The 24,658-nt window shown below is 43.5% G+C and overlaps 1 protein-coding gene across 8 annotated transcripts in view; it reads right to left on the reverse strand.

Moving 5' to 3' along the window:
- Hr38 (Hormone receptor-like in 38) overlaps nt 1-24,658 on the reverse strand; it is a 58,475-nt gene that overhangs the window by 4,856 nt on the left and 28,961 nt on the right. For 6 of the 8 annotated variants that reach the window (XM_072011511.1, XM_072011504.1, XM_072011507.1 and 3 more), the window contains 6 exons: nt 5,358-5,584; nt 3,201-3,442; nt 2,432-2,941; nt 1,619-1,949; nt 1,115-1,423; nt 188-422 (listed from right to left, as the gene is read on the reverse strand). In XM_072011511.1, coding sequence (XP_071867612.1) covers nt 188-422; nt 1,115-1,423; nt 1,619-1,949; nt 2,432-2,941; nt 3,201-3,442; nt 5,358-5,378 — 1,648 coding nt within the window. In that variant the 5' untranslated portion in view covers nt 5,379-5,584. Of the gene's footprint in view, nt 1-187; nt 423-1,114; nt 1,424-1,618; nt 1,950-2,431; nt 2,942-3,200; nt 3,443-5,357; nt 5,585-6,030; nt 6,327-24,658 lie in introns of those variants that run through there. The other 2 variants (XM_072011508.1, XM_072011505.1) reach the window with 2 other exon arrangements.

Consider the following 24,658-nt stretch of genomic DNA (forward strand, 5'->3'; position numbering starts at 1 on the left):
TTTCGTCGTCGCATCAATAACTAACAGGTTGATCGATAAATAATTTATCTACCAGACGATCGCGCCTAATGGAGAGTCGTCAAATAGACGAAAGAGGAATCGAGGGTAAATCAGAATAGAAAAGTAACGTTCATACTTATGATATTCTTTCGAATAAGACAAAAATAAGAACTTCGATGAAACTTACCAGTAACGAGGGTGAGAGCACACAGACAAGCGAAAGCACTAGTGTCTACGTCGAGAATATGAAGAGCTTTGCTGAACTCGAGGATACTGTGGAGCCAATCGCCAAAGCTACGTTGACATTGTTCCAATGCCAGAACCACACCGTTGCAAAATGTCAGCTTGGTGTCTTCTGGCTTTGTACGGTACGCCAACCGAAGAACAAAGAGTTCCAGACTGGCTGACTGGAAAAGTAACTCCTACGAAGAGTAGCAACAACGAAAACTCGTGTTAGACAATCAAATTATAGTTATGATACGTACAGTCGATGAAAATGATATAACGAGATCATAAATTAAAAGTTAAACTGATTGATTGATCTAGCCGTGCTCAGAACCGTACGTCACGGGTAACCAGGATTGGCAGAGAATTCTTCATCGTTGACTTATCTACTTGAAAGGAAGAACTAGTTTTGAGTTGACATCGTACAGCCCTGAGCAAAACTCGAGCTCCTTATTAATCCTAAAATTTCTCCACTTACATGTTTCGGTCTTTAAACATGTAAACTTTAACACCTGATCGATTTTACGACCTCGCTATATCGTTTCCACCGATATGTATGAAAGGTATACGTGAATCGTGGAAGACGAGTTACAAATTGTTAAAAAAGCAACTTTGTTACGAGAGAATGTTATTTTCATCGGTGGCTCGAGGCTAGCAACTAGATAACCGACCAATCAGACCGTCGATTAGACATGTCGTAGGCTCGTCAGGATTGACCTTTTAGAAAATGTACAAGCTATCGATTTCTTTAATGAAAGCTTCCCTTACAGATATTGCTCGTCGATACGTAATAAACAATATATCGCGACTCGCATATGGTTGCACGAGCATATCATCCAAGGTTGGCGAAAAGATTATTGAGAATTATTAATGGGAATATTTACATTACCTGATCTTCCCGTACTAAATCCGTGAAACCAGGAATCTTATCGGCGAAAGTTCGAATCACGTCGATGGACGTAGTGAGAAGATTGTAAAATTGCTGAGTCTTTTCGGCCTCTGTGATAGGCGGATCGCCAGGACTCGATTGTCGATACTGCGAATAGTCTAATGTCGCTTGATCGGGTGTCGTGTCCAAATGTGCACGAACCAGAGCTGTAATCAAGGAAACTGGAGAACTCGGTGGCGATTCTTGTGGGGATTTTGGCTTCGATGGTAGTCTACCTCGACGACCCCTCAAGGAATCTGTCCTTACAACCTATTAAACGAATAACTTTCGTTATATCCTTCCGAATTCTCAATATTCTTCCGAAAAATAATATTTTCAACATGTGCCAATATTTTTTACTTTGCTATCTTGTTTTAATAATTTTACAATTTGTATTCGTATATCTTTCATGGTGAGTAATTTTTTCTTAAGAATTGATAAATGAATTCGAATGCTACCACTTACCTCTTTCACCATACCGACCATCAAGCACTTCTGGAAGCGACAAAATTGGCAACGATTCCGTCGGCGTTTGTCAACGGGGCAAGCTTTCTCTGCTAGACACACGTATTTTGAGCCTTTCTGCACGGTTCTCTTGAAGAACCCTTTGCAGCCCTCACAGGTACGCACACCATAGTGTTGACACGCTGCCGTGTCACCACAAACAGCGCACAATTGACTGGGACTTGGCGGTGCTCGTTCGTTGCTGGTTGTGCTTCCAGGTGACGGAGAACTCACAGAATTTCCAGTGCCTCCGCTTCCACCGCGTGCTTTCGGGGATTCTGTACTGCCACTGCTGTCAATGAGAGACACGTTTCTTTAAAATCTCAGAACTCCAAGAGATTACATAAAGTTCCTTTCTCTTCGAACGAACAAAGTCGGGAAGGAAATTCATCTCGGATAGACGCGTTAATCTTCCCGGATAAATAACATATTTTAATGTTAAAAAAGAAAACGAAATTGTATAGTTGTTTATTCGGTAATTGATTCATTACAAATTGTTCAAAAAAGGAAGAATATCCAACAACTACACTGCTCCAAATAATTAAAAAACTGTTTGTTATGTTATATCCATTGCCAGCATCTTATGTTAAAATTTACATTTGCGGCAGTATCACACGAACAACATGTCAATTTGTACAAAGTCTATAAAACTTCTTCACTCGATTAACAATAGATCCACTCATAATAGAGATTCTCTAATTGTTTTCAACAAGTACACATTAACATTGAAATCAATATTCCCCCGTATAATGAAAGCCGGCTACGATTCATTACCTCGCAGACTCTGACCTCTGCGTGGGTAGAGACGCCCTCCGCGGACGAGGCGTCCCTACGACGACGTTGTCGACGGTAGGGTAATTGTCCGTTGGTGCAACCGGTGTGGCACCGCCAGTTATGGTCGGTGATGGACCATACACCATGGGTACACTGACCGCTGCACCATATGGCGAGTCCTGTCGATGATTCGATGGGGGAGGAACAGCCGTGGTCGGAGTTGGGGCCGTTTCTGTCGCGAAATAACCTTGGTGATTATGATGATGTTGTTGTTGCGGAGGAAGTGCTGACTGTTGCTGTTGATGGTGATGATGAAGATGTTGTTGCCTGTGGTCGTGGTAGGGCAATGTGGGTGAAAATTCGGTGGGATAATGTCCGGTGGCGCATGGATACACCGAGTTATCGTAACATTCTGTCTCGTCCATCTTGATGCCGAGAACCTGCAGTTCCTGTCTGGTGTACCGTTGAGCCGTGTAGGTTTCTTGGAAACTTGGCAGGGGTGTAGAACTGCTGCTCAGACAGATCAGAATTAAATGTCAGTGGACCGGTCGACTCGTCCGAACGAAATGCCAGCTACGATCTTTCTTCATGCTACCGATGATGATCGTTAAATCACACAATGAAACGTGCAATCGCATAGAACAAGCTGATTCGCAGAATCGTAAAAGTAATGACAGAATGCCAACTATGATTTATCTTTTACCTATCGGCCAAATCTAAGATTCTATCTGTGAAAGGTGAAATGCAGATTGAAAGCAACGAGCGGTACCTAAGGGAGTCTGGTTGCACGTCCTCGGGAAGAGGAGCTGCTGATGGGGGCGGTTGTGGTGGTTGTTGATGATGTACCGTTTGTTGTGCCTGGGCAGACTCGTCAGCCGTGGGTACTCCTTGCGGATTACCCAGCTGCAGTTCTGGAAATGGGTCCAGCTCCTCCGGTAGACTTCCTGCATCCGCTGGATCCGTGTACGAGGCACTCAATAAATCCGCCAGAGTGCTACATCCGAAAGGACTCTAGAAAAATCGCATTGAACCTCGGTTGGATCATTTTCAATCGCGAACTGAGATTTCATTCAACTTTTGTAAAATCGACAACTATTCAACTATTTAAAGTTTTCAAAGTTGCACCAAACTCGAACAAAATCTTTTTTACGTTTGGCAAAAAGATTTGATAATATTTTAATATTGTTTCGGTGGATAAAGAACATCAAACAACGGTTAATGGGATCACGAAATATCTGTCGATCCTTGATAATTCAATTCCGTGGTACTGGTACACTTTTTCTATTGTTTCTACAACGTCGGACAACGTCGGGAGAGCCGTGCGAGCGGCAAATCGAAGTACTCGACTGCAAGGCGGTAACATTGTTCGACCACAATTGCGAGCCGTGTCGAGACATCGATGTACAGTTGAGGTGCGCAGTGAGGATGTCGGAGAAGAGCGAAGTGGGCTCTCGTATCGCGTGTTGTCTGTAACTCAAACAGTCACGCGGAGATTCCTACGTTTAATCGAATCGAACGAATCTCTTCTTTCTAATTCAAAGTCGCCATACTCGTATAAAATCCGTACTTGATCCACGTGACTCTAATAATCGTCCAATGCTATCTTGCTCGTTACGAACACCGATGTCTCGATTTATAATCTCTTCCCCTATATTATTATAAACGATCTTTAATACGAATATTACTATAAATATCGTCTGACATTTTACTTAAAGACATTAAGGTCGACTGTCGCGTCGATACCGCATAAATAAAAATATCAGCGTGAAACATATAATAATTAAAGCAACGTTTATATCTCCAAGAAGGGAAATGAAAATCGAGTCGAAGACAACATAGACGCAACAAGGACACGGACGAACGTCTGGACAGGTAACTATTGGAGGATATCAGTACGATGGAGGGAGGATGGGGTGTGGATATTCAATTTGCCGGGTTGGTTCCGCTTCTGAGCTGACATTTCGTTCATCGCTCCCTCGAGAGCCGACGATCGAATTGTCAGCCTACCATAACCCTGACTACGGCCTTCTAAACGGCCTCTCGAAGCCGTTCAACCCCCCATTCTTCCTTACGAAACTTCCTACGAGCAATTACGACACCATGAAAGCATGACTGCGTGTAACTTCTCTACGTGGGATTACTAATTTTGTGGTACAGCTAGACCGAGCGTTGTCAGCCGTTTAATTACGCGTGACGATCCCGCGGACAGACGTTTTCAACGAAAAGACTTTTCAAGACGGAAAATGAACATAAGAGAAGGGATAGAAACAGGTAGGACGACACTGGAGATCCGGGTACGTGGGCAGGAATGCAGATGGTGCGCGATAAGCGAATGCAGATGACGATCAAGAACGCCGGAACGTAGGAGGGCAGATCTTGTTGCGGGTCGAGCTAGACTCGCGGAGTTCGAAGACCACGGGACAGATAAGATAGTGAAATAGTGAAAGTTCCGCGAGCTCGAGCGACCCACTAAATACGGGATTCGATAATTACCAGCTGGTTCCGCCAGACGACGTTCACGTAAATTCCGATCGCGTTAAGAAACGTGTTTTCACGTATAACTATAGAGGGCTGATATTAACAATTTTGTTGCCGATTAAGAACGACAGAGTCTAATTTTACATCCGAATACATGAAATAGTACTAAAGAAAATTGAAGGCAAGGGATCACTAACCGCGGGAAAACATTCGAAAAAGCAAATGCTACGAAAAACGTGACATAGGGTAGCATTCTAAAGAGCTACGCGAGATTTGGAAATATAAGAAAAGAAGATGGACCATCGATCGTAATATGACGTCGAGAGTAATGTCGCGCAAAAAAGGGTGCGCGAAGAGCATCAGAGTGAATTCTTATTGACCTGATTATAATTAATAATAAAGAATAAAGGGGAAAGGGTTCGAAGAGCGAACCTGGACATTACTTTACCTGCGTCTGTAGGAGAAGCATGCTTGATGCTACCGTGAACGCGGTGGTTGTCGTGGTTGTAGAAGACTGATTCGTGCAGGCGAGAACTGGAACAGTAGTTGTTGCCTGCCGTTGATGCCGCTGGCGATGTGGCTGTTGCTGTTGCTCTACGTCGTTTCGTGTAATAGCCACCGCACGCTGACTACCGTTGCTGTTATCGCTGTCGCCGTTCGGCGAATGCAATTGCCCTGCAACAGAACGCAACACATCCTGAAGCTACTGCTAGCAGCGAGATCGCTTTAAATTCCTTCGACTTAATGCACCGATCTTAAACATTATGCATCTTATAAAACCAATTACAGAGGCGGTGTAAGCAATCTACGGCAGTTCGACTAACGCATCTCTCTACATTTTTTCCTTTCTGTAATAAAACGTCGCTCGCATATAACGTCTATCGAGGACATTGTTCCAGAATATGATGAAAAGTTCTTTGGTCCAAAGCCAACGCGTTCATTGTTTCATGATGAAACAAAGAGGGATGAGAAACTAAACTTTCTGACACGTATTCCCCGCGATGACGCGTTGAATGTACGCGTCGGACTATTTCTATCCTACAAAGGTACCATGATCTTTTCTTTCTTTTGTGTCCAGACGTGACGGGAATCGAGAATTTAGTTAACAACTGCGTACGTACAATATCTGCGATATTGAGAATGACCGGCGTCCATGGTGATCATCTCTGCGACCAATTTAGAATCGAGAGGCCTCGAACTCGGACGAATTTGGTTCCGTGAGAGACGAACGCGTTACACAGATCGATTCTTAGAATTGCGAGTAAATTTCGACCACCAGGCCAAGGATGGCCTGGCAGCCAGTGGAATTCGGAAACAACTTTCACTGGTTCCCGTTTTTCTTGTTTGACGCTACTCGTTTTAACCGGTTGTTATCACTATCTGGTACCGACTTATTAATCGTCGAATTCTCGTCGTCGACTGAGGTCCTCGACGCCGAGGTTTCGTCCTATATAGGGTAGCTCCGACACCCCAGGGAGACATGAAATCATTGGCATTTAAAATACTACCGTCCTATGCAGACAGCTACCATACCCCTGCTCGATTATTATTACGCGATATTATCCCTAACGCCCGAGGGATGACTATACCTCGTCCCGTCAACGAAGAGATCGCTCGCCTTTTATCTTTAGAATCTATGCATGAAACGAACCTTAAAAGAACGTAGAAATATAGGAAAAATTGTTAGTACCTGCCATCACATTTCCATCATTTTCATTATCACTATAGTTATTACCATTTTCTTTTTTTTTTTTTACTAAATATCGCAACTCACTCGATTCTTAGTATAATATTACCACACTTCGTTCGCTACAATTTCCTTACAAAGGCTAGAAATTGATACGTTTCGATTAATTGATACGTTACGTAAAGAAGAACGAATAGAAAGTGACATTAACAAGTGATGGGTTAAACAGATGCGTTCTGCTCTTTTGAGTGCTCCATCCTTTCGACTCGTCGAAGGATCAGGGAAGATGCGAACGAGAGATAGTCACGGTCACCTAGACCGGCGATTCGATTGAATTTCGCAATGGGGATCGTGAGAGGACCACCCAGTGGTTTTTCACGTCGTGAAACATGGCATAGCCGAGTCGTAAACGATTCCACCGTGGCGGAGATTAATCGTAGAGGGGTGTAGAGGGTGCGACGTGATTCGATACGATAGCGACACCGGTTATGGTGAATTAAAAGGGACTGCACACAAGCCTCGCTCGATAAGTATCGATGCAAACGCGGCTGGCATCGGATCTATACGGCCATAAATCTCAAAGTAGTCAGATCGATCGGGCTAGAAGTCTGTCATTACCTAACGAAAAGTCATAAATGTTGCCTGTATAGCCCACTCTCTTTCTCTCACCCGTACCTTTAACCTTTTCCTTTCCTCTCTCGTTGTAACCCGTGCAAGGTGGTTGCTCCGCCAATTAAGATAGCTCGATCCAAAACAATGAGCCCTATCAGACAGCGAGGATCAGCGAGACCGCGAAGGAGAGGCGCGAGTGGAACCGATCCCACCTACGGGAGCGCATACTAGAGAAAACAGGCTGCACCTGAGCCGGTGTGCACGTGCACGGAAGGACTCGATTAACTTCTACAACGCTAGCACCGACAGCACCGTAGGCAGGGTAAAGGCAGAGGTAGCCAGGGTAGGGTAGCGAACGGACGAGCAAGAGTAGGGTTAGCCGAACAGCGTGTGCCAAGTGGATTACACCGGTATACACGGCCCTCCCACGAACCACGCCTCTCCACGTGCCACCACGTGCAGCCACGCCGCGCACAGCCACTTGCTCCGTTTCTCAACAATTTGCTCTCATGAATTAACCACTCGTTCCTGCCAGTCTCCTGTATCTGCTCTTCCTTTCGCTTCCTTCTACTCCACTCTCGATCGTCTCGCGTGTACCGTATCCAACGAAGATTGGAAGGATCGGATAGATGTCGAACGAAGAGCTTTGAGTAATTTTCTATGTGAATACATAAGACTGATTTGACAAATAAGATGACATTACGTAGGACTATTAGACGCTGTTTGTGCGTCGCTAGATATAGATGAAGAGAAAAATACGCACTGTCGTAGATCATCGTGTTAACAGACAGATTCCGCGGTTGTGTAATTGAACTGAGGAATTCTGGACATTCAGGAATTGCGAAAGACTTTTGTGTGTAGTTTGTAAGAGTCGTTGAGTGATACATATCCCGGGAAGACAGGCGTGAAAATTTTGTGCGATTTTTCATGACGAAACGACCCACTTTCCGCTTGACAGAAGAGTCATCACTGACGTCACTGTTACTTGGTAGCATCGGACGAGTGTACAGCCACAATTAGGCATGAAATTCTTATAAGTTACGGGCTAATTGCAACGATTGTCCAGTCACGTGTTTTCATTTCATGGCTTACCAAGATAATTGATATCCTTCATGAATAATTCATTCTGGCAGCAAGTTTCTTTCTAACGTGTCGTTTATGAGAAAACCCGTAGCTACGAGGAGAAATAGAGAGAGAGAGAGAGATGGAGATAAAGAGAAAGAAGGACGCTATTAATAGACGCATCGGAGGACTTTTCTTCGTTACAACGTTACCTTCGAACCTCGAGAATTATATTGCCGATCAATCGACGCGTCTCGTATGCAGGCACACCTAACGACGTTAGCAACCGGTGGTGGGTGAGCGTGCGTGCACGAGAGAAAGTAGGACCTGATCATGTCTTGCAGCCGTACGCGACATATAATCGCGTACCGAGATATCTTCGATTTAAAGCTCGCATCGGTTCGCCCACACGAGCCGAGCGTCTCTCCAGTTGCACGATCATAATTAACCCTTTCACTGCTAAGTAGGGACGGTCGTGTGCCAGCCTTTCGTTTGCCTTTTTCCTTTTAGCAGCTGTGCTCATCGCATTTTACTTCTCTGGAAGCTGGCATTACTTTTCCAATTTCTCTTATTTTCACGCCTGAATTTCGCATTCAGAAATTATAGTAGAGAGATTGTTTTCAAAGTCGGTACTGCGAAGTCTATACAATGATGGCAGAGTTCTATACGATATATTCGGATTTTATTAGATTTCTAGCACGTGGCTCTTAGGATGTTTTAAGTTTTTAAAGAACTTCGTTGTCTATTGTGTGCATCTTTTTTAGGACGTTGATTTTCATTTGCTATGTTGCTTTGGTTACTTGTATTTTTCTTAATATCTTGTAGTGTTATTTTGTTATTAAAGATTCTTGCTTTTGCGTTCTAACGTTGTGTTTTCATCGCTGAGATTCTTTCCTCAATTTTCTTTATATTTTTATCGCCGAAACTCCTTTTTTGCGTACCTTCTTTTAAGCTGAAATTCCTGTTCTGATGTCCTTGCACTGTTCGTTACTGGGAATCCCAATTTCATCACATTGGAATGTACTTCAAGAAAGCATTGCCGAAGGGAAAGAAGCTGCCATTCCATTCGGAATATAGACTATGGATGAACTGGTAACCATTGATTCACTATAATGTGGATAATATCCAGGGTGAGTACTCGGTCAGATGGCAATTGTATTAGTTTGGACAATCTTCGTATCTTGTTCGGACAGTTCTTGTATATACACAAAAATTGAAAATATGGGAATGGCACTAAGAATCCTCATACGTATTTTTGCTCCATTGATCTACGATAGACACTGTACAAGGCAGATTCAGATTCAGAAAGGAATCACCAAACTTGTTCATAGCAATTAAGATAATTATAAGGAAAAATTATAATTTTAGGATAAGTAACCATTGGGTGACCCTATGAGATGATTATATGATGGATATCATCCATATCTGGCAACTGGTCAAGAGGTTTGCTTGCTACAGTAGTATACAGTAGCTGCGGGCATTTTGGAAGTCGTAGAAAAGTCAGGCTCAGAAATTGAATTTCTGATTCTCCGTGAAAAATTCATAATAGTCACTTTTCACAAAATTTAACGAAGAGTAAACAAGCTGGCTCTTTAGTATTATCGCACTCGACTCGATTATTTTTTGATAAAATACATATACATGAACACGTATCATATTGATTTCAAATCTTGACCCACTTACCTAATGTGCACTAATCATTGCAGATGCTGCATCATCCGATCTCCCTACCATTAGGAGGCGAACTTTAATAGCTATGTACCACTGATTATACTATTAATTTTTCTTAGTCAGTCGTATCCTGAAGGCATCGCGAAACCTATTTAACACTTTCACTATTAAATTGAAATAATTTTCTTTTTTCTTTTTCTTGCTCTCATAGAAGATGAAATTTTGTTTTAATTTTTTCGTAATACAAATCGAACGACTATTCCAATATTGAGAAATATTTATGATCCATGCGTCGTGCAATTTATTTGCGAGTTAATTTCGAATATTTTTTAATAGAAAATATTTCCTTCTGTGTTAATTTAGCATGGTTTCGTGTCATATATCTTTTCACAGCGTGGAAAGTCGAATGAATCACAGGATCGTCGAATCGGACGTAAGATAATTTGAAAGTTTCCATGCTACGTGTACTCTAAAACTGGTCCAGCGTATGCACTCAGTGCAGCTTTCTCTTTCGCTGAATTTAGTGAAAGATTGATGACATCGCAATTAGGATTACAACAATCTCTCCGGGAATCCTGAGTCACCCTCTTGTCGCGATCACGTTCCATCCGAAGTCTGATACGTGCTTATCATCGTTCTCGACAGTTCATTAGCAGTCCATTCACCGAGACCGAATTATCACCGGCTTCGTAATTCGCCGAGCACGGTAACCTTCGCGTAACGAAAAAAAAAAAAACGTATCAAAGAAAAAGATTCGTAACCATCCAAACATGCTAATCACTCTATCAAACAATCATTCCGCCGGATGTATTCCTCGAGGATTTACCTTTCCTATTCGACAAAGATTTCACTGCAATTTCACAGAAAACACACAGCTTGTATCTTTTATTGCTATCATAAACATTTCCACATAGAAAGATACTGCCCGAACCAATAGGCCGCTATCTGCTACGTTCGACAGTACGTTCGGTTTCCTACGTTTACAAACGCAATCCTTCGATCGACAACCTCGAAGAAGGAGCAAAATACACGGCTTACGGAGAGGAGAGAAGAAACACGGATCGAATCACGGATCCGTGAAAGCAGGACCAGGAAAGCCAAGCTGAAACAAATTGTCCAGATACCCTGGAAAGATTAGATACGTTCTCGGTGGATTGACCTCTCCCGATAAAAGGCTGCTCGATAGCTAGCGCGGCCAATAAGAATACAAAGGCCGTTTCAAACGCTCGCGAGCTAGTCGCGGCTCGCGTGGTCCGGGTTAGAGTGCGGCTTACGGTGTCGAACGAGGTGAAAGAAGAGCTTCGACGTCGAGCTACGCGAGGGAGGAGAGAGAGAAGGAGGATACGGAGAGTCGCTTGCGACACGCAGGCTCGAGCAGCCAGGCTGATAGGTAGGTAGGTAGGTATATCGCCCCCTGACCCCGAAGAACTACCGTGAGACCGGCTTAGCTCCGGCCGGAGCACTCTCCTTTGCTCTCTCGGCGTGCACTGCGCGTATGCACACACGTACACACACCACGCGTGTACACAGGCCAGGCGCCGTGGAATAAAGAAGTGGGAAGGGTACACAGTATGCCGTGACACGACCGAGAAGAATAAGAAGAAGAAGAAGAAGAAGAAAGAGCAAAAGAAAGAGAGAAGAAGAAAGAGGAGAAGGGAACGACACGACGAAGGATGTGTGACTCGTGGGTGCAGCTGCAATGCAGCCCGGCTGCATTCAGTGGCACACACAGGACGATAGCTGGGCTTTTCGATGGTACGCCAGGATTATCCTCGCTCGCAAACAAATGCCGTGCAACGAATTTCGTAATGGTTGCAAGCATGACCGTGGTTTACGAGGAATCTTCTGGTTTTCCCTCGCTGCATGTGTGCACGATTTGATTAGGACTCTTATCGCGAAGAATCTTTCCAGATTTCTTCCTTTCTCTTTAAGTCGGGCTAGTTTGGATTTTCTTTTCGTGGATTTCGAGACAGAGATGGCACTGCAGAATAATAGTTAGATGCTGAAGACTCCTGAAGGCTTTTAAGAGAAAGTTGTATATGGACGTGGTTCGGGTACGTTTTGACGGAAGATGAATCGTAATTGTGAGTGTACTAGACAACCGCCGAGAAAATAAAAAAAGATACAGGTTCTCATAAAGTTTAATGACTTTTGGATATCCCCATTCGCTAATCGTACGATAGGAGAAAGTATCTGCAACGTCGATACCCAGGAACGATGTAAGCTGTTTCCTCCGTTCGTGGATGCCTCGAGCCGTGACACAAAATCGCTGGCGAATCGCACGAAACACAATGTGTATCACGTTCAACGGTAAAATCACCGTTTACAGAGACACCCTGTATATCCTGGGGAAAGTCCAGCCATAAAGCCATTGCGAAAAAAATCTCTATCGGCGATATGGTCGCGCGGTGGATCGTCGTTCGCCGATATTCGGACGGGCCGACAGAGCAGTAAATTATCGACGATCCGTAAGCGGGAGAACGCGGGAACCAAGCAAAAATCTCCGTGCATAAATCAGCAAGCTAGAAAAGTACCAGACAATAATTACAGGCCATGGAATTTTACGAGAGACTGTCTTAACGCTCGGCCTGGAAACGAAGAACAAACACGACGGGTCAGTAATGATTGTTCGCCGCGTAATTCGCTATTAACTTAATCGAGCATCGATTCCTACGCTCGTTATTTTTTCCTTTCGACTAAACCATTCGTAGGTAAAGACAACGGGAAAGAGAAAATGACGACAGGCGTGAGAAAAAAAGAAAAGAAAAAAGAAGACTCGAACGAAGAGGAACGTGGATGCGGCCGAACGTAGGCAACTTTTTCTAGGCGTCGCGTAAGCAATCATCCTGCATACTTCGGATGAAAGAATAAGCAAATAGAAAACCAGCCGTGCCGCTCGCTACCAGCGTTGCAATTATATTTCCAGTGGCGCATCGTGTTGTGAAATTCGACATAATTTCGTCATCCTTCGGTGGAAAGGAAGGAAGAGCGAGTCAAAGAGAAGGGATACGTTTAAAAAATTCATACACGACGACGATACGGGAACATACGGATTCACGCGTATCCAAACGAATGGCGTAGGGAGCAAAATGGCTGCACGACGCGGCTCCACCCACATCCTGATCTTCGCATGCGTGTTCCACGCTCTCATATATCGATCCTTTGATTCCTCTTCGGTCGAAGAATGGAGAGGAAAACAAAAGAGGCGACGCGGCAGAATATCGCGAAGCGTGTGCCTTGACAGGCGTCGAGATCTCCGGAGTAGGATCGGGGATTTCCCCGATTTCACGACGCGGAAACCCACGTTACAATTTGTTTGCTGTCGGAAAGTACTTTACACCATCTATAATCTTTCACGAGGTTAAGTCCGCGTGATCGAAACTATCATCATGTTTGTCGCAATTATCGTTGCGATAATAAGTCTGACCATTTTATGTACGGAAAATTGATCTATAAAAAAGAAGACCAACGAGAAAAAGAATGAACGTATGACAAAAAATTAGCATAAACAGCTCAAATACGTATGTCTCTGGGTTATTAATATCATAATTAACGATAATAACGTATGTATTGAGTTAGTTAATTAAGATAGAAAGATTTGAAATTAGTAATTATAATATTATCGAGATTCTACCGCAAACACAAACGCGACAGTAGAGGACCGATAATGCACGGAAAATTGAGAAAAAAGTTCTGACGAAGTTGTTTAATCACTTTTCGTTCGCGTTACGTTAAGAAAAAAAGGAAGAGAGAGAGACGCGTGTGTTGCGAGATGATTCAACGTGTTCGGCACGACGGTGGTGGACAGTTATGCAAGGGGCCGTGTTTGGCGCGTCCGCTTTGGCAGGTTCAACCGGTCTTAATCGCGATCGAGTCGACTTCGTCCGATCGAAACTAGTCAGGTTTCGGCTGGAAACGGCCCCAGACGAAGGCAACGTTTATTACCGACTATTTGAATATTAATAAATGATTTTCTATCGGCACGTGTTAGCTATCGTGTTTCGTACGACGCGCGTCATACTACGTTCACCATTTTTCCATGAAAAACTAATCCATTTGCGTTCGTAAGTGGTAAATCTATAAAACTGGACGAAAAGTGAACGAGATGCATGCGTTGCAACGCGTGAAACGTACGTTCCAGAACTCGTAATTGCTTCCACATTTGGCGTGAGTCTTTCTCGCTCGATCGCTTCGAAGCTAAGGCCTTGGTACGAGACGACACACAGATGCTAAAGTTGTTTCTTTTTGGCAACTTTTTGAAATAAGAGAAACGACAGATTTCTTTAGATTTTTGTTACCTTGGTATCGTATTAATTTATATTTGTCGGTAGACTTGGAGTTAAGAATTCTTTAAGATTAGAAGATAATTGTACGCCGATTCTATGAGAGTTGCAGGCTAAATAAGGAATTAGACGGTTTAGCGTTTCGTGAATCTGTTGAAATTCCATGGTGAAAGGATTACGTTGGATACTTATTCCATTTTATTGGCGCAGTCGATCATTCGATCGGCTTTATATTCCTCTATAAATTGTTCCACAGTCTAAAAGCCTTATCTGCTACATAAATTAGACATTCAGGTGCAAATACGAAGAATTTATGCCATGCTTCGAGCATCTCAAGGCTGAGCGCATACATATATAGCAACCTCGTTATCGCATCCTAATTATTGCACATTTTACCTTCCTCTTTTATTCCTCTTTTTACGTTATTCACGAATCCTTATTACAATCAAGGCTCTGTTCTTCGGTACTTGACATTTGTCAGGCCGTTTCAATACTCTCGTCCATTCACTCGTCGAGCAGCGAGTCGAATCTTCCAGCGGTGATTCGTCCGAAACGAAGCGTCTTCGACACGGCTCGACCGCGATCGGTAATTTGCGATTATCACGCATAATCTCATCGATTTCCAGAAATAAAACACATAGGAATAAATCGCGACTAAGGCTGGAATGAGACGTCCTCGAGGCGAGACTATCGTCGCAGCGCTCAAGGACGACCACGATTCGTCGCTATCCGGTGATAAAATGCGGCGTCCACGTGCGTGCGACTCGCTCGCGAATTCGCCTGCTGAAACGAGCGACGTTACATTCTCGAACATCTCCCTGTAACTCCCTTGCTTGCACGTGCGTATATTCGTGTCGAACGGATCGTTTCCTTTCCCCGTCGCGCCGTACGATACCGGTTGCTCGTCCTCTCACTCTCGTCGTCCAGATCTCGATGATGTACGCACGCACAAGAGCGACTAGGAACGACATACTTTCATCGAATTCGATGCAGAAACGAATTTCAATCGAGTGCGATCGATAGAGGGCGAGAGGGAGAAAGAGAAAAAGAGAACCAGTCGAGGAACTTCTCGCAGAACCTCTCGAGAGCGTGGGTTTCTAATCGTCGTGGTTGAAAGTATACGAACGGAGAGAGAAGTCCGCCATTCTAATTAATGTTTACCGCTCGATCGGCGAATTATCTCCTCGACTGATTCAACGAGATGCTTGAAATATTTATATTTAGTTCTAGGAAAAGTCGATTTACCTTTGTGTCAGTCTAATGCCGAAGCTGCGATTCTTCGATTCTTCGATTTCGATATCGTTTTAAACATTGTAGCGGCACATGAGCTAGAGGACAATTCGAATCGTGTTGTTGTTTTGCCTTGGAGTATTAGAATATACAAAATGTAATAGTAAACAAACTCCGGCTAAAACAATGTCGCCGTTACATGTAACCGTCAACCGAAGTTAAACTTTCCGGTACTTCCCTGACCAGTATAAATAAACGAACGCGGTCGTTAAGACGACCAGTTTTCAGTTTTGAGCATTTTTATCAGCGATCAGTACGCAGTCTTTAGCGAATCAATTAGTATCGAACGTTCTTATCGAACATTCTTATAACGACCAATATCGAGCGATCTACGGTTGACTCTGTATTTTGCATTATGTTTATAAATATTTTAAAAATACATTTGACGGCTTCAATATCAATTATTCTTGTTGCTAATCAACAATACGACCAAACGTCCTCCACAAGACTATGCCATTTAATCGTTGAGAGGAAACTTTTAAGTATACAGGCACTAGCCTCGATTATGTAACCTTAAAGATTCACTTCGATGGTATAAGCAATCGACGAAGCGTCACTTGAAAACAGAATTAATTTGTGCACCGGTTGCGGCACGTGCTGGCGAGTTTATCTGCATAACGATCGCCAGAGGTTCCAGACCGCATACGGTCCCATCAATTACGTGATTCCTGTAGGTTCGCGTCGCGCAAACTGTTCTCGACGACAGCTTGTCTCGAGAGTACAGCGCTGCACCATCACCGGGAGACAAGACGGATCCACAGGAGTTCAGGCTCGAACGGTCGGCTTGAAAAAGCATCGGCGAGATCCCTATCGGTTCAATCAACGCCGTACGAGGCTGTAATCGCGCTTCATCAAGACACGTCTCACGCCTGCTGATCGTGGGGGGCTCACGGTTTTTGTTCCTCCTTCGATCGAGGACAATATTCTCTCGATGTGTAGTCATCGAAATCGTGTAATTGAACGATCAACGGGAACGCTGGAATTCCTTTTTTGCATCGATCGACCGATGTATCGCACTTTTCATCGTAGACACGACGATCGACGGTAACGAGGAACCAATTATAAGAAACACGTTCTCCCTTCAAGAAGCAAGCACGACGAAATTATTACCAACTCCTAATGCGATTCCTCGCTTGCGCAATTTCACTCGTTGTCCCTAAAGGATTCTATTTCTTCGTACTACGACCGAGCGAGCCACCGATCTTCGAGTCTCGAGCGTTAAATCAGACACGGCGGACGTTGCCAGCGAAACGCATAAATACGGGACACGCGCGATTACACGCGATCCAAGTGGAAGACGTGCTTGCCACCTCGCGAATGTCAGATGCACGAGGAGGCTGCAATCGGTCGACACGTCGAAGAGAAAGGATTTACCGGGGTCACCGCGTCTACGCGGCACGTCACAAGGAAGATAACCACCGACTAATAGGGTCACTTAGGCTAAAGCGTATGTGTTTAATCAAAAAGAAACTTTACCGGACAGGTTTCTTCGTGGCACGAGTATTGGTTGCAATATACCAAGCAATCTCAGGCTGAAGAAACGTTCGTGGGAAACCTGTAGCAAGTATCAGTCCGAGCGATCTTTGTCCGATCCTACACCGTAAATCCACGTTCGAAACTTGCCAGAAGGTACTGGCTTCGTGTCTCGGAACCCGTATAAACGTGTGTCGATTAAAAATTCGTTGTCGCTAATGGTTGACGCGTAAGAAGAATCTCGTTTGCCATTCGTGGCCGTCCAAGAAAAATACACGGCGAGGCCGCGTATGGTATTACGGAATGGGATGAGATGGATCGACGATCTATCGCAAAAAGCTAGATCGAGCGAAGAAACCTCGTGCTCGAGGCCTTTCTCGATTCGGTCCCTCGGTTGTGCGTCTGGTTCTACCTGTCGGATGTCGCAAGCCGGTAGCATCGGCTGGCTCGATTAAGCGATCAAAGATCGATTAAGCGAGCAGGTTTTTCCGTCGCTGTTTTCTAAAGTCTCTCCTCTCACTCGACGAGAAAATCGAAACAGCCGTACGATACCGTAATTGAAATAACTGACGCCTTTTTGCCACCGCGGCGAACGCGTAACATCAACGTGTTCGCCGGTTACATGTCGGTTTAAGGCGAACTATGATAATGCGTCGGCTAGAAAGCGACCAGAGTCGTGGAATCGACCCAAGCTAATAAGACTCGATCAATTTTTACCATGTTGTAAACATGAAACAACGACGCAGCTGTTACCTCGTTTGGAACACTGTAGCGGACAAGCGTGGAGTAGAATGAGCGGTTACTAGTCAGACACGCGTTCCTAGTTCCTCCCTCCTCTGATACATCGTCAGTGTGTCACGAATAATTAATTTCTCGTTTCAAGAACGTTCGATCTACCGTATCCCATTAATCATTCCTTTCGTTAGATCATTTATAGAAACAAAAGGATTACAGAAATCACGTTATTTACCCTTCGGTTTAGCATTCATTTAACGATCTACTGATTTTCCCATACGATAACCGATGCGGCATCAAAACCAGCGAGGAATAGCGAAGTCTTGAAATCAATTCCACGATCTTTTTCACGATATCCGCAGGCGAAATAGCTTTCACGTAATGTTTTTCAACATCCCCACCATAAAATCGAACGCAGTTCGTCTGCCAGGTTCGGGCAAATTCGAGTACAGAAATCAACGAACAGGTAGACATAATCCAACGAATCTCGTAATAGGTACCCTAATCCCATCCAGCTTTCTACATCGCCCGCGGCGGGGACTCGTTCGCGCGCGCACGTTCGTTCTACGCCACGCCAAGCGAATCGCACGACGACGGAACACGCTTCAAGGGCCGAACGTTTCTCATGCTTCGCCGATTCTTTCTTCGTTCCTACTCCTATCTACGTCCCCTCTTTTTGGTTTTCGTGCGCGACCATTTGGATGCAAATTCACGACCGATGTATGTCGTTACTTTGCACGAATCGAGCGTATCGAGATGCGTCAATCGAAAGTACCGTTTCACACTTTCTTCCATGTTCCTCGCTGTTCTCTTGGCTCGGCCGACGATTTGGCGATAGGAAATTTCCAATCTCCCCTTCGAATGGAAATGAATAAATAAACCCGTTGCTTCGAGGAAGCGACAAAATCCACGGTTTTCGATGTATCGAACGAATCAGACGCTAATTTAGAGAATAATCATGAGGGAGTTAGGAGGTGACTTGACTGAATTCTCCAACTTTCTCAACGATCGTTGCGATCGAACTTCGATCGACGAGACACGTAGACACCCTCTTTCTGACATTCCCTTTCTGGGTCGTTCGTGATTTCTTATCAATAGATTGTAAATGTTTTCATAGATCCAATTAAAGAAATGAAATCTGCACAGAGATCTGATTTACCCAATAAATATTATGACAACTACTTTAATTTTTTACGCATTGTACGTGTTCCATACATACATTTTACTTTCAAATTTCCTGTAAATATCCGGAGTCTACTAATGAAAGTTCTAAGACATCCCATTACGACTTTAATCATCCATAGGTACGATAACCCGAATATCCACCAAGGAATAGAAATACGATTTAATGAAAAATGGTTTAAATGCATTTTAAGTGTATACTTTGAGGAAAATTTGAGTAAAGTAAAAAATGAACGCAATCTCGTTGTCTATTCTACCGATACCAAAAATATATCTATACGCAGACGCGCCCAGTAAAATACGGCCAGGAGCAAGGTAACGAAATACGTAAATGCTGCGAACCTCTCGAACGTGTTTGCTCACGTAACTCGTACTAATGATACGTTAAATCGCCACGAGGGAGTAATTGCAGGGCTGTTGGTCGTGTATGTGCCAAGTAAGTGGCTACAAGTAAGTAACACGTACGTATTGATACGTGATATGTTTCATTGGATACCGATGTGTATTATTCTTGCAACCGGAATAGCGATATTGTGTGTTGAACACGTTCGGGGAAGACAATCGCTCGTCAGAATGCAAACAGGGTGGTACGCCCGTGAATTCTTCCGACACCGTGTAACGCGATAAACACAAGGGGATACGAACGAGTGATCTATAATTATTGGGAAATCCGATACACGTGTCTCAATAATGCAACACCTTGGGTGACTAGCGGACTCGTGAATACCGCCTCCTGTTTACCGTAGCAAGCTTGTAATCTTTATTATTCGCTGGAAAGATTCAATATACTCGTCGCTCAAACATGAAGTACATACCAGCATGGTATTCAGATTTTGATCGATACAAGCTCTGAATTTAGAATCCAATTTATCGATGACGGAAAGACCTTTTATTCTATGGAACGGCAATTCCCATCGGGTTGACGCGTCCAATGAAGTACTTAACCGTTCCATACCGATTCCTTTGGCACTCGAACGACTTGACTCGAAAGATAATCATCGACCGGCACAATGCAGACGGCCTGACCGTAGTTTGAACTCATCTGACACGATCGTAACGCGATGAATGCGAACAGATAAAGGCTCGTGCATCGCCAGGCAAATTATAGTCGCGGCCGCAATTTCATTACGAAATCTAAGCAACACACGTGGGCAAGCATCGCCGATAGAGCGTGAGAGTCTCGAACTTTTCATCCGCCAACTTTTTCCCTTTCTTCCTTCTACAGAGTTCTTATTATCGAATTTTTCGAATAACTCGCCGCGAAGCGTAACCACCATTGGGCGTGATCACTTTCTTCTTGTCAGTCAATTAATACATCAACGCGCTCTCTTGTACATTTTCAGCTCCGACAACGTGGCTGCTTATTATCGTATACCTTTTTACATCGTATGCTTAATATCATAATCATCTTGTTCCGGAATTTTCATACTTCTTATTACTTCACGCTTTATAGCGGCGTTTAGGCTTGTACTCGTAAATGCTGATTAATTTTTGCACGGGGAAACGTGTCTTTCAAATCATCGTTCCAATAAATGATTACGTAAGAAATTAAAGTGAAAGCGGTCGAAAAAAAAAAAGAAAAAAAAAAGAGAAATTAATTCCCTGTGAAGAATTAATTTGCATAGAATTCGAATTTGTACATATTTTTTGACTGAAAGATTTTGAAGCCGTTGGAAAACGAAGAGATCCGACAGTAGAGTGGGTGCGCACTAGACGGACATGAGTTTCTTTGGAAAACATGCTACTGATACGGGTGAAAATCGCAAAAGAACGCCTAAAAGTTGGTACGGGATTTCGTACGGAGTCAATGGAGCGCAATGAGCAAAGTCGGAACCGGTTACAATCCGTGTAATTGCCACGGTAAATTTAGACGAGGCGAGGAGCGAACGAGCAACTCCGCCGGTCTCTATCCACTTTTAAAAGCGCTCGCAGCTGTGAGGAAACACGCTCGATTCAACGGTATAACAAGGCGGAGGTGGCGTAGGTATTCTATAACGTTTTAATATCCTTTTACGATAATTTACCAGATGATAAATCTGATTTTAATTTTGAACAAAGGCGATACTTCTCGAATAGAATGAAAATGAAGAAATAAATTCGTTGCTTGGAAAAAATCGTCGAACAATAAAAAGAGATCGTGGAACAAAATTGAAGCAAGTGTTGAAATTGCAAATGTTGGAGGTTTGAATGCCCTTGGAGAAGGTTGTACGAGAACTGACGACGAAAATCGATGGTGAAACTGGTGGTGGGCCGTGGCGAGATACGCGAACATAATGAAATGGTTGAAGGTGAAGGACGAACTCTGCAACCGGGTGATACAACTATTCGGTAATCGTCTTCAGTGATCGTCCTTGCGCGTTGTCAAGAAAAATCGATCACCAAGTTACCCAACTCGTAAGACAACGCGGAGAAAACAACCAATCTTTTATCGTAAATATTTTTGAACGTGTACATCTCACAATGAAACAAGATAATAAAGTTATGAAAAAATCCTCTATTCGCGTTCGTAAGAAGAGAGAGAAGAAAAACGCGAGATCGATGCAAACCCTAAAGCGGCGTCTCGAAATGGCTCGTTTAAATAGGTTAATGTTCCAACCAGAACAGATACCGTTTCTGCATCGTGTGTTAATCAATCAATTGTGAATTGAAACGAGCCTGCTATCAATGACCGTCACGATTCATTCAGCGATCAAATATTTAGCTCGATTATTTCGAGATCCAGAACAGGCCGAAGAAGAGTCGATTTCTTAATATATATCGCGTACAGGCAGCCGCCAACCTCCGCTTCAAGTGAGTTATACCGCTCATTAATCAAAGGAATCAATGTGAATTAAGAAACGCAACGTGCCACCTGTCAAACAATTTCGCGAAATATAATGCGCCACTCACGTAAGCCGACGCGAGTTATTAGTTTCATTAATCAGCTGCAACCTGGCATTAACGTTAATGAAGAAAACCAACCACTACGGGAACCTGTTGCTGTCCCTTCGACGTGTTAATATCCACTGAATCGACTCATTGGACCGTTCAGACATATTTTTTTCAGAGTACATCCTTAACATCCTCGACATTGAACAAGTTCTCCTCGCGCCTCCGGTTTAACCGAGCGATCCAATTTTCTGTTTATTTTCTACACCATCTCTTTAATCCACGTGGAAAATTGTTAAATCGTTAGATTGATTTTCAAAGGCTAACTGTATAGATAAAATTGGAGTCTCTTAAGCGTGGAGAAAATGCGTGGTACTGTCTTCCGCCTCCCACTCTATCCAGAGTTAGACATTAAGCGCGAAAATCCATAAGCGATAGTGAAACTACTTGAATAATAATTATCAATACCATGGAACACGTATTAACTCAACTGCACCGTCAATAATTACTAAACACTATCTATTTTAACACCAATTTACAGCGCGAGAAAAACTAATCTGAGAATCGCCTACGATCTTTCAAACTCTCAAGGAAACCAACGAAAAACTGTATTTCTTACAGTCCTTTCTCCGCGCTGTGCAAAAACTTTTCTAGATCGTTGGTTTTTCGCTTTCCCTCATAAAATCGAAGCAACCCGTTCTGTCATTCGCGTAACTTTAATCCAACCGAGAAAATGCGTTATCGTAGAGTAGCTTTCCGGGTCGATCCCCTATCGATTTCGATTTCTCCTTGAAATTTCTCCACTGTCGGTGATCCCCTGGTAGCGATCGGCGGAATGGCAACGCGCGGTGGCGGTAAGAGAAAGGAGAAAAAAAAGGGGGAAAGAAGTGGAGAAGGAAAGACAGCGGCAGTAACAGCAGTCAAGACAGGCCAGAAGCGTGTGGCGGCGTGCGGTAGCGTGCACGTGTGCGTGCGTGCCGGCGCGACAACGCGCTAGATAGGATCTCTCTGGTTGGTATGCGCCAGAGCAGGCAATACGCGACACCCATACCGTGGTCGGAAACGAGCTGCAGGTTCCGTGACCCCGAAACCAGGGATACGATCTCCCGTTGATAGCCACCGCCTGGGAGAAAAGCTCGTTGTTCGATCGGTCTTGCTATATAGCACGCGAATCTAATTGCGCGATAGACGACCAACATAATTAACGGATATTAACTGCTTTATTACGATGTCCGGATCAGACTCGGTCCAATACCACGAGACGATTGGGTCGATTTACGAGAAATCGAATAAAGTTTACACGGGAGGAGAAGTTGGAGGTACGAGCTTTCTAGTCAAGTAGATGGAAATTAGAGCGAAATCTATGGTTATGCGCAATAAATAATGTGAGGAGATATCGGAGAGGGTGGAATGTTGTTGCGTCAATGCGTATGGATTTTTGTCAGTAAAAAGAATTCGACGATATATATCTATTTATTGGTGTTTAAAATGATTACCACCTACAGTTTTCAATTAGCGTCTAGCATCACGCAAGATATTCTGCTGGTAGCAGGAAGTGACACGATACCTACTGCATTTTTTTTTTTTTTTTTCTTTTTATCGACGTAAATTAATTACGCTTACACGTCCCGCGTAATTACGGGATCGTTTATAAGGCAACGAAACGAGTGTAAACTAATTAGTTCCTGTTTAGAAAGCGTATATTTTAGAAGCTGACACTGCAAGACACCCACACCACGTGGTACAATGCTCGAAACCTGTCTTTTGTCGTGATAGTCAGGAACGCGCCGAGTTGAAAGAGCCGCGCGCGAGTGATATAAGAGTCGAACAGCACCATCAACCGTTGTATGCATCTAATTACATCTGGATAACTGCTAATGACCGAAACTGCAGCTTTCAAGTTCGTGGTAAGTGTTAATCACTTTATCCTCACTTCGATAGCTACGCAATGCTCGATAATACCTGGCTGTAGGCGGGTTCATCCTCTAGAACATAATTGGATGTAAACACGAACGTCCGATCCGATCGAAACGCTGTGCATAAATCATCGATGAAAACGCGGCATGATAATCTGCCGGACAGCGCGATGCAACCTGGTCGTGTCAGTGCATTATTGGCGAAGAATCGCGATACCAAACGATCTATACAAACACCCGTCACGCGTAAATCGACCGTCTGCCGATGCGCATAAAGTGGATGTATCTCGCAGACGATTCTGCTTTACTAACATGTTATAAATTCAGAGAAATCAATTGCGTCAAGTGATTGTACGATAGTGAAAGTTACGATGCTTGCAGATATCCTGCATGTGATATTTATGATAATTTATTCTAATAAGTTTAATAAATCGGTAGGTTTGTTGGATCGAACGATTCGTGTAGATATATCTTGACGAAGAAGATATTAAGATAGAAATAGTTCGATTGTAGGCGGAGATGTGGCAAAGGTCAGCCACTTTTTTTTTTAAATAGAACACTGCACGATTTCCGCAGCTCATAAATGAGTCAACAATAGTCAAATCGAAATTAGCTTTCATTCAAATGTTAGTTTGGACACTTTCACGATTCCCGGCCTCTCTTCATTCATCTTGTCGAGTACGTGTCGACGGATTATATTACAGAATCGTTTGAAACTTATTCGCATGCAAGTGTATTTAACTAATTGGCATTAGTAACAGGTACCTGATTGAAGCGAATATAACGAAATTCGTCAACACGTCGTAATTAATGTTAGAGTCATCGGCCTAATACAAGGAAAACTATTCTTCGAATCTTGTTATGTAAACCATAATTGTAAATTTATATCGAATTACTTGGTACATCTCATATCGAACGTGACTTATTCGAGCAATTTTCTTACGTTTCTCCAGATATTCATTCTCTTGTG

The sequence above is a fragment of the Bombus fervidus genome, chromosome 10 (assembly GCF_041682495.2).
Source record: "Bombus fervidus isolate BK054 chromosome 10, iyBomFerv1, whole genome shotgun sequence".
Lineage (NCBI taxonomy): Eukaryota > Metazoa > Arthropoda > Insecta > Hymenoptera > Apidae > Bombus > Bombus fervidus.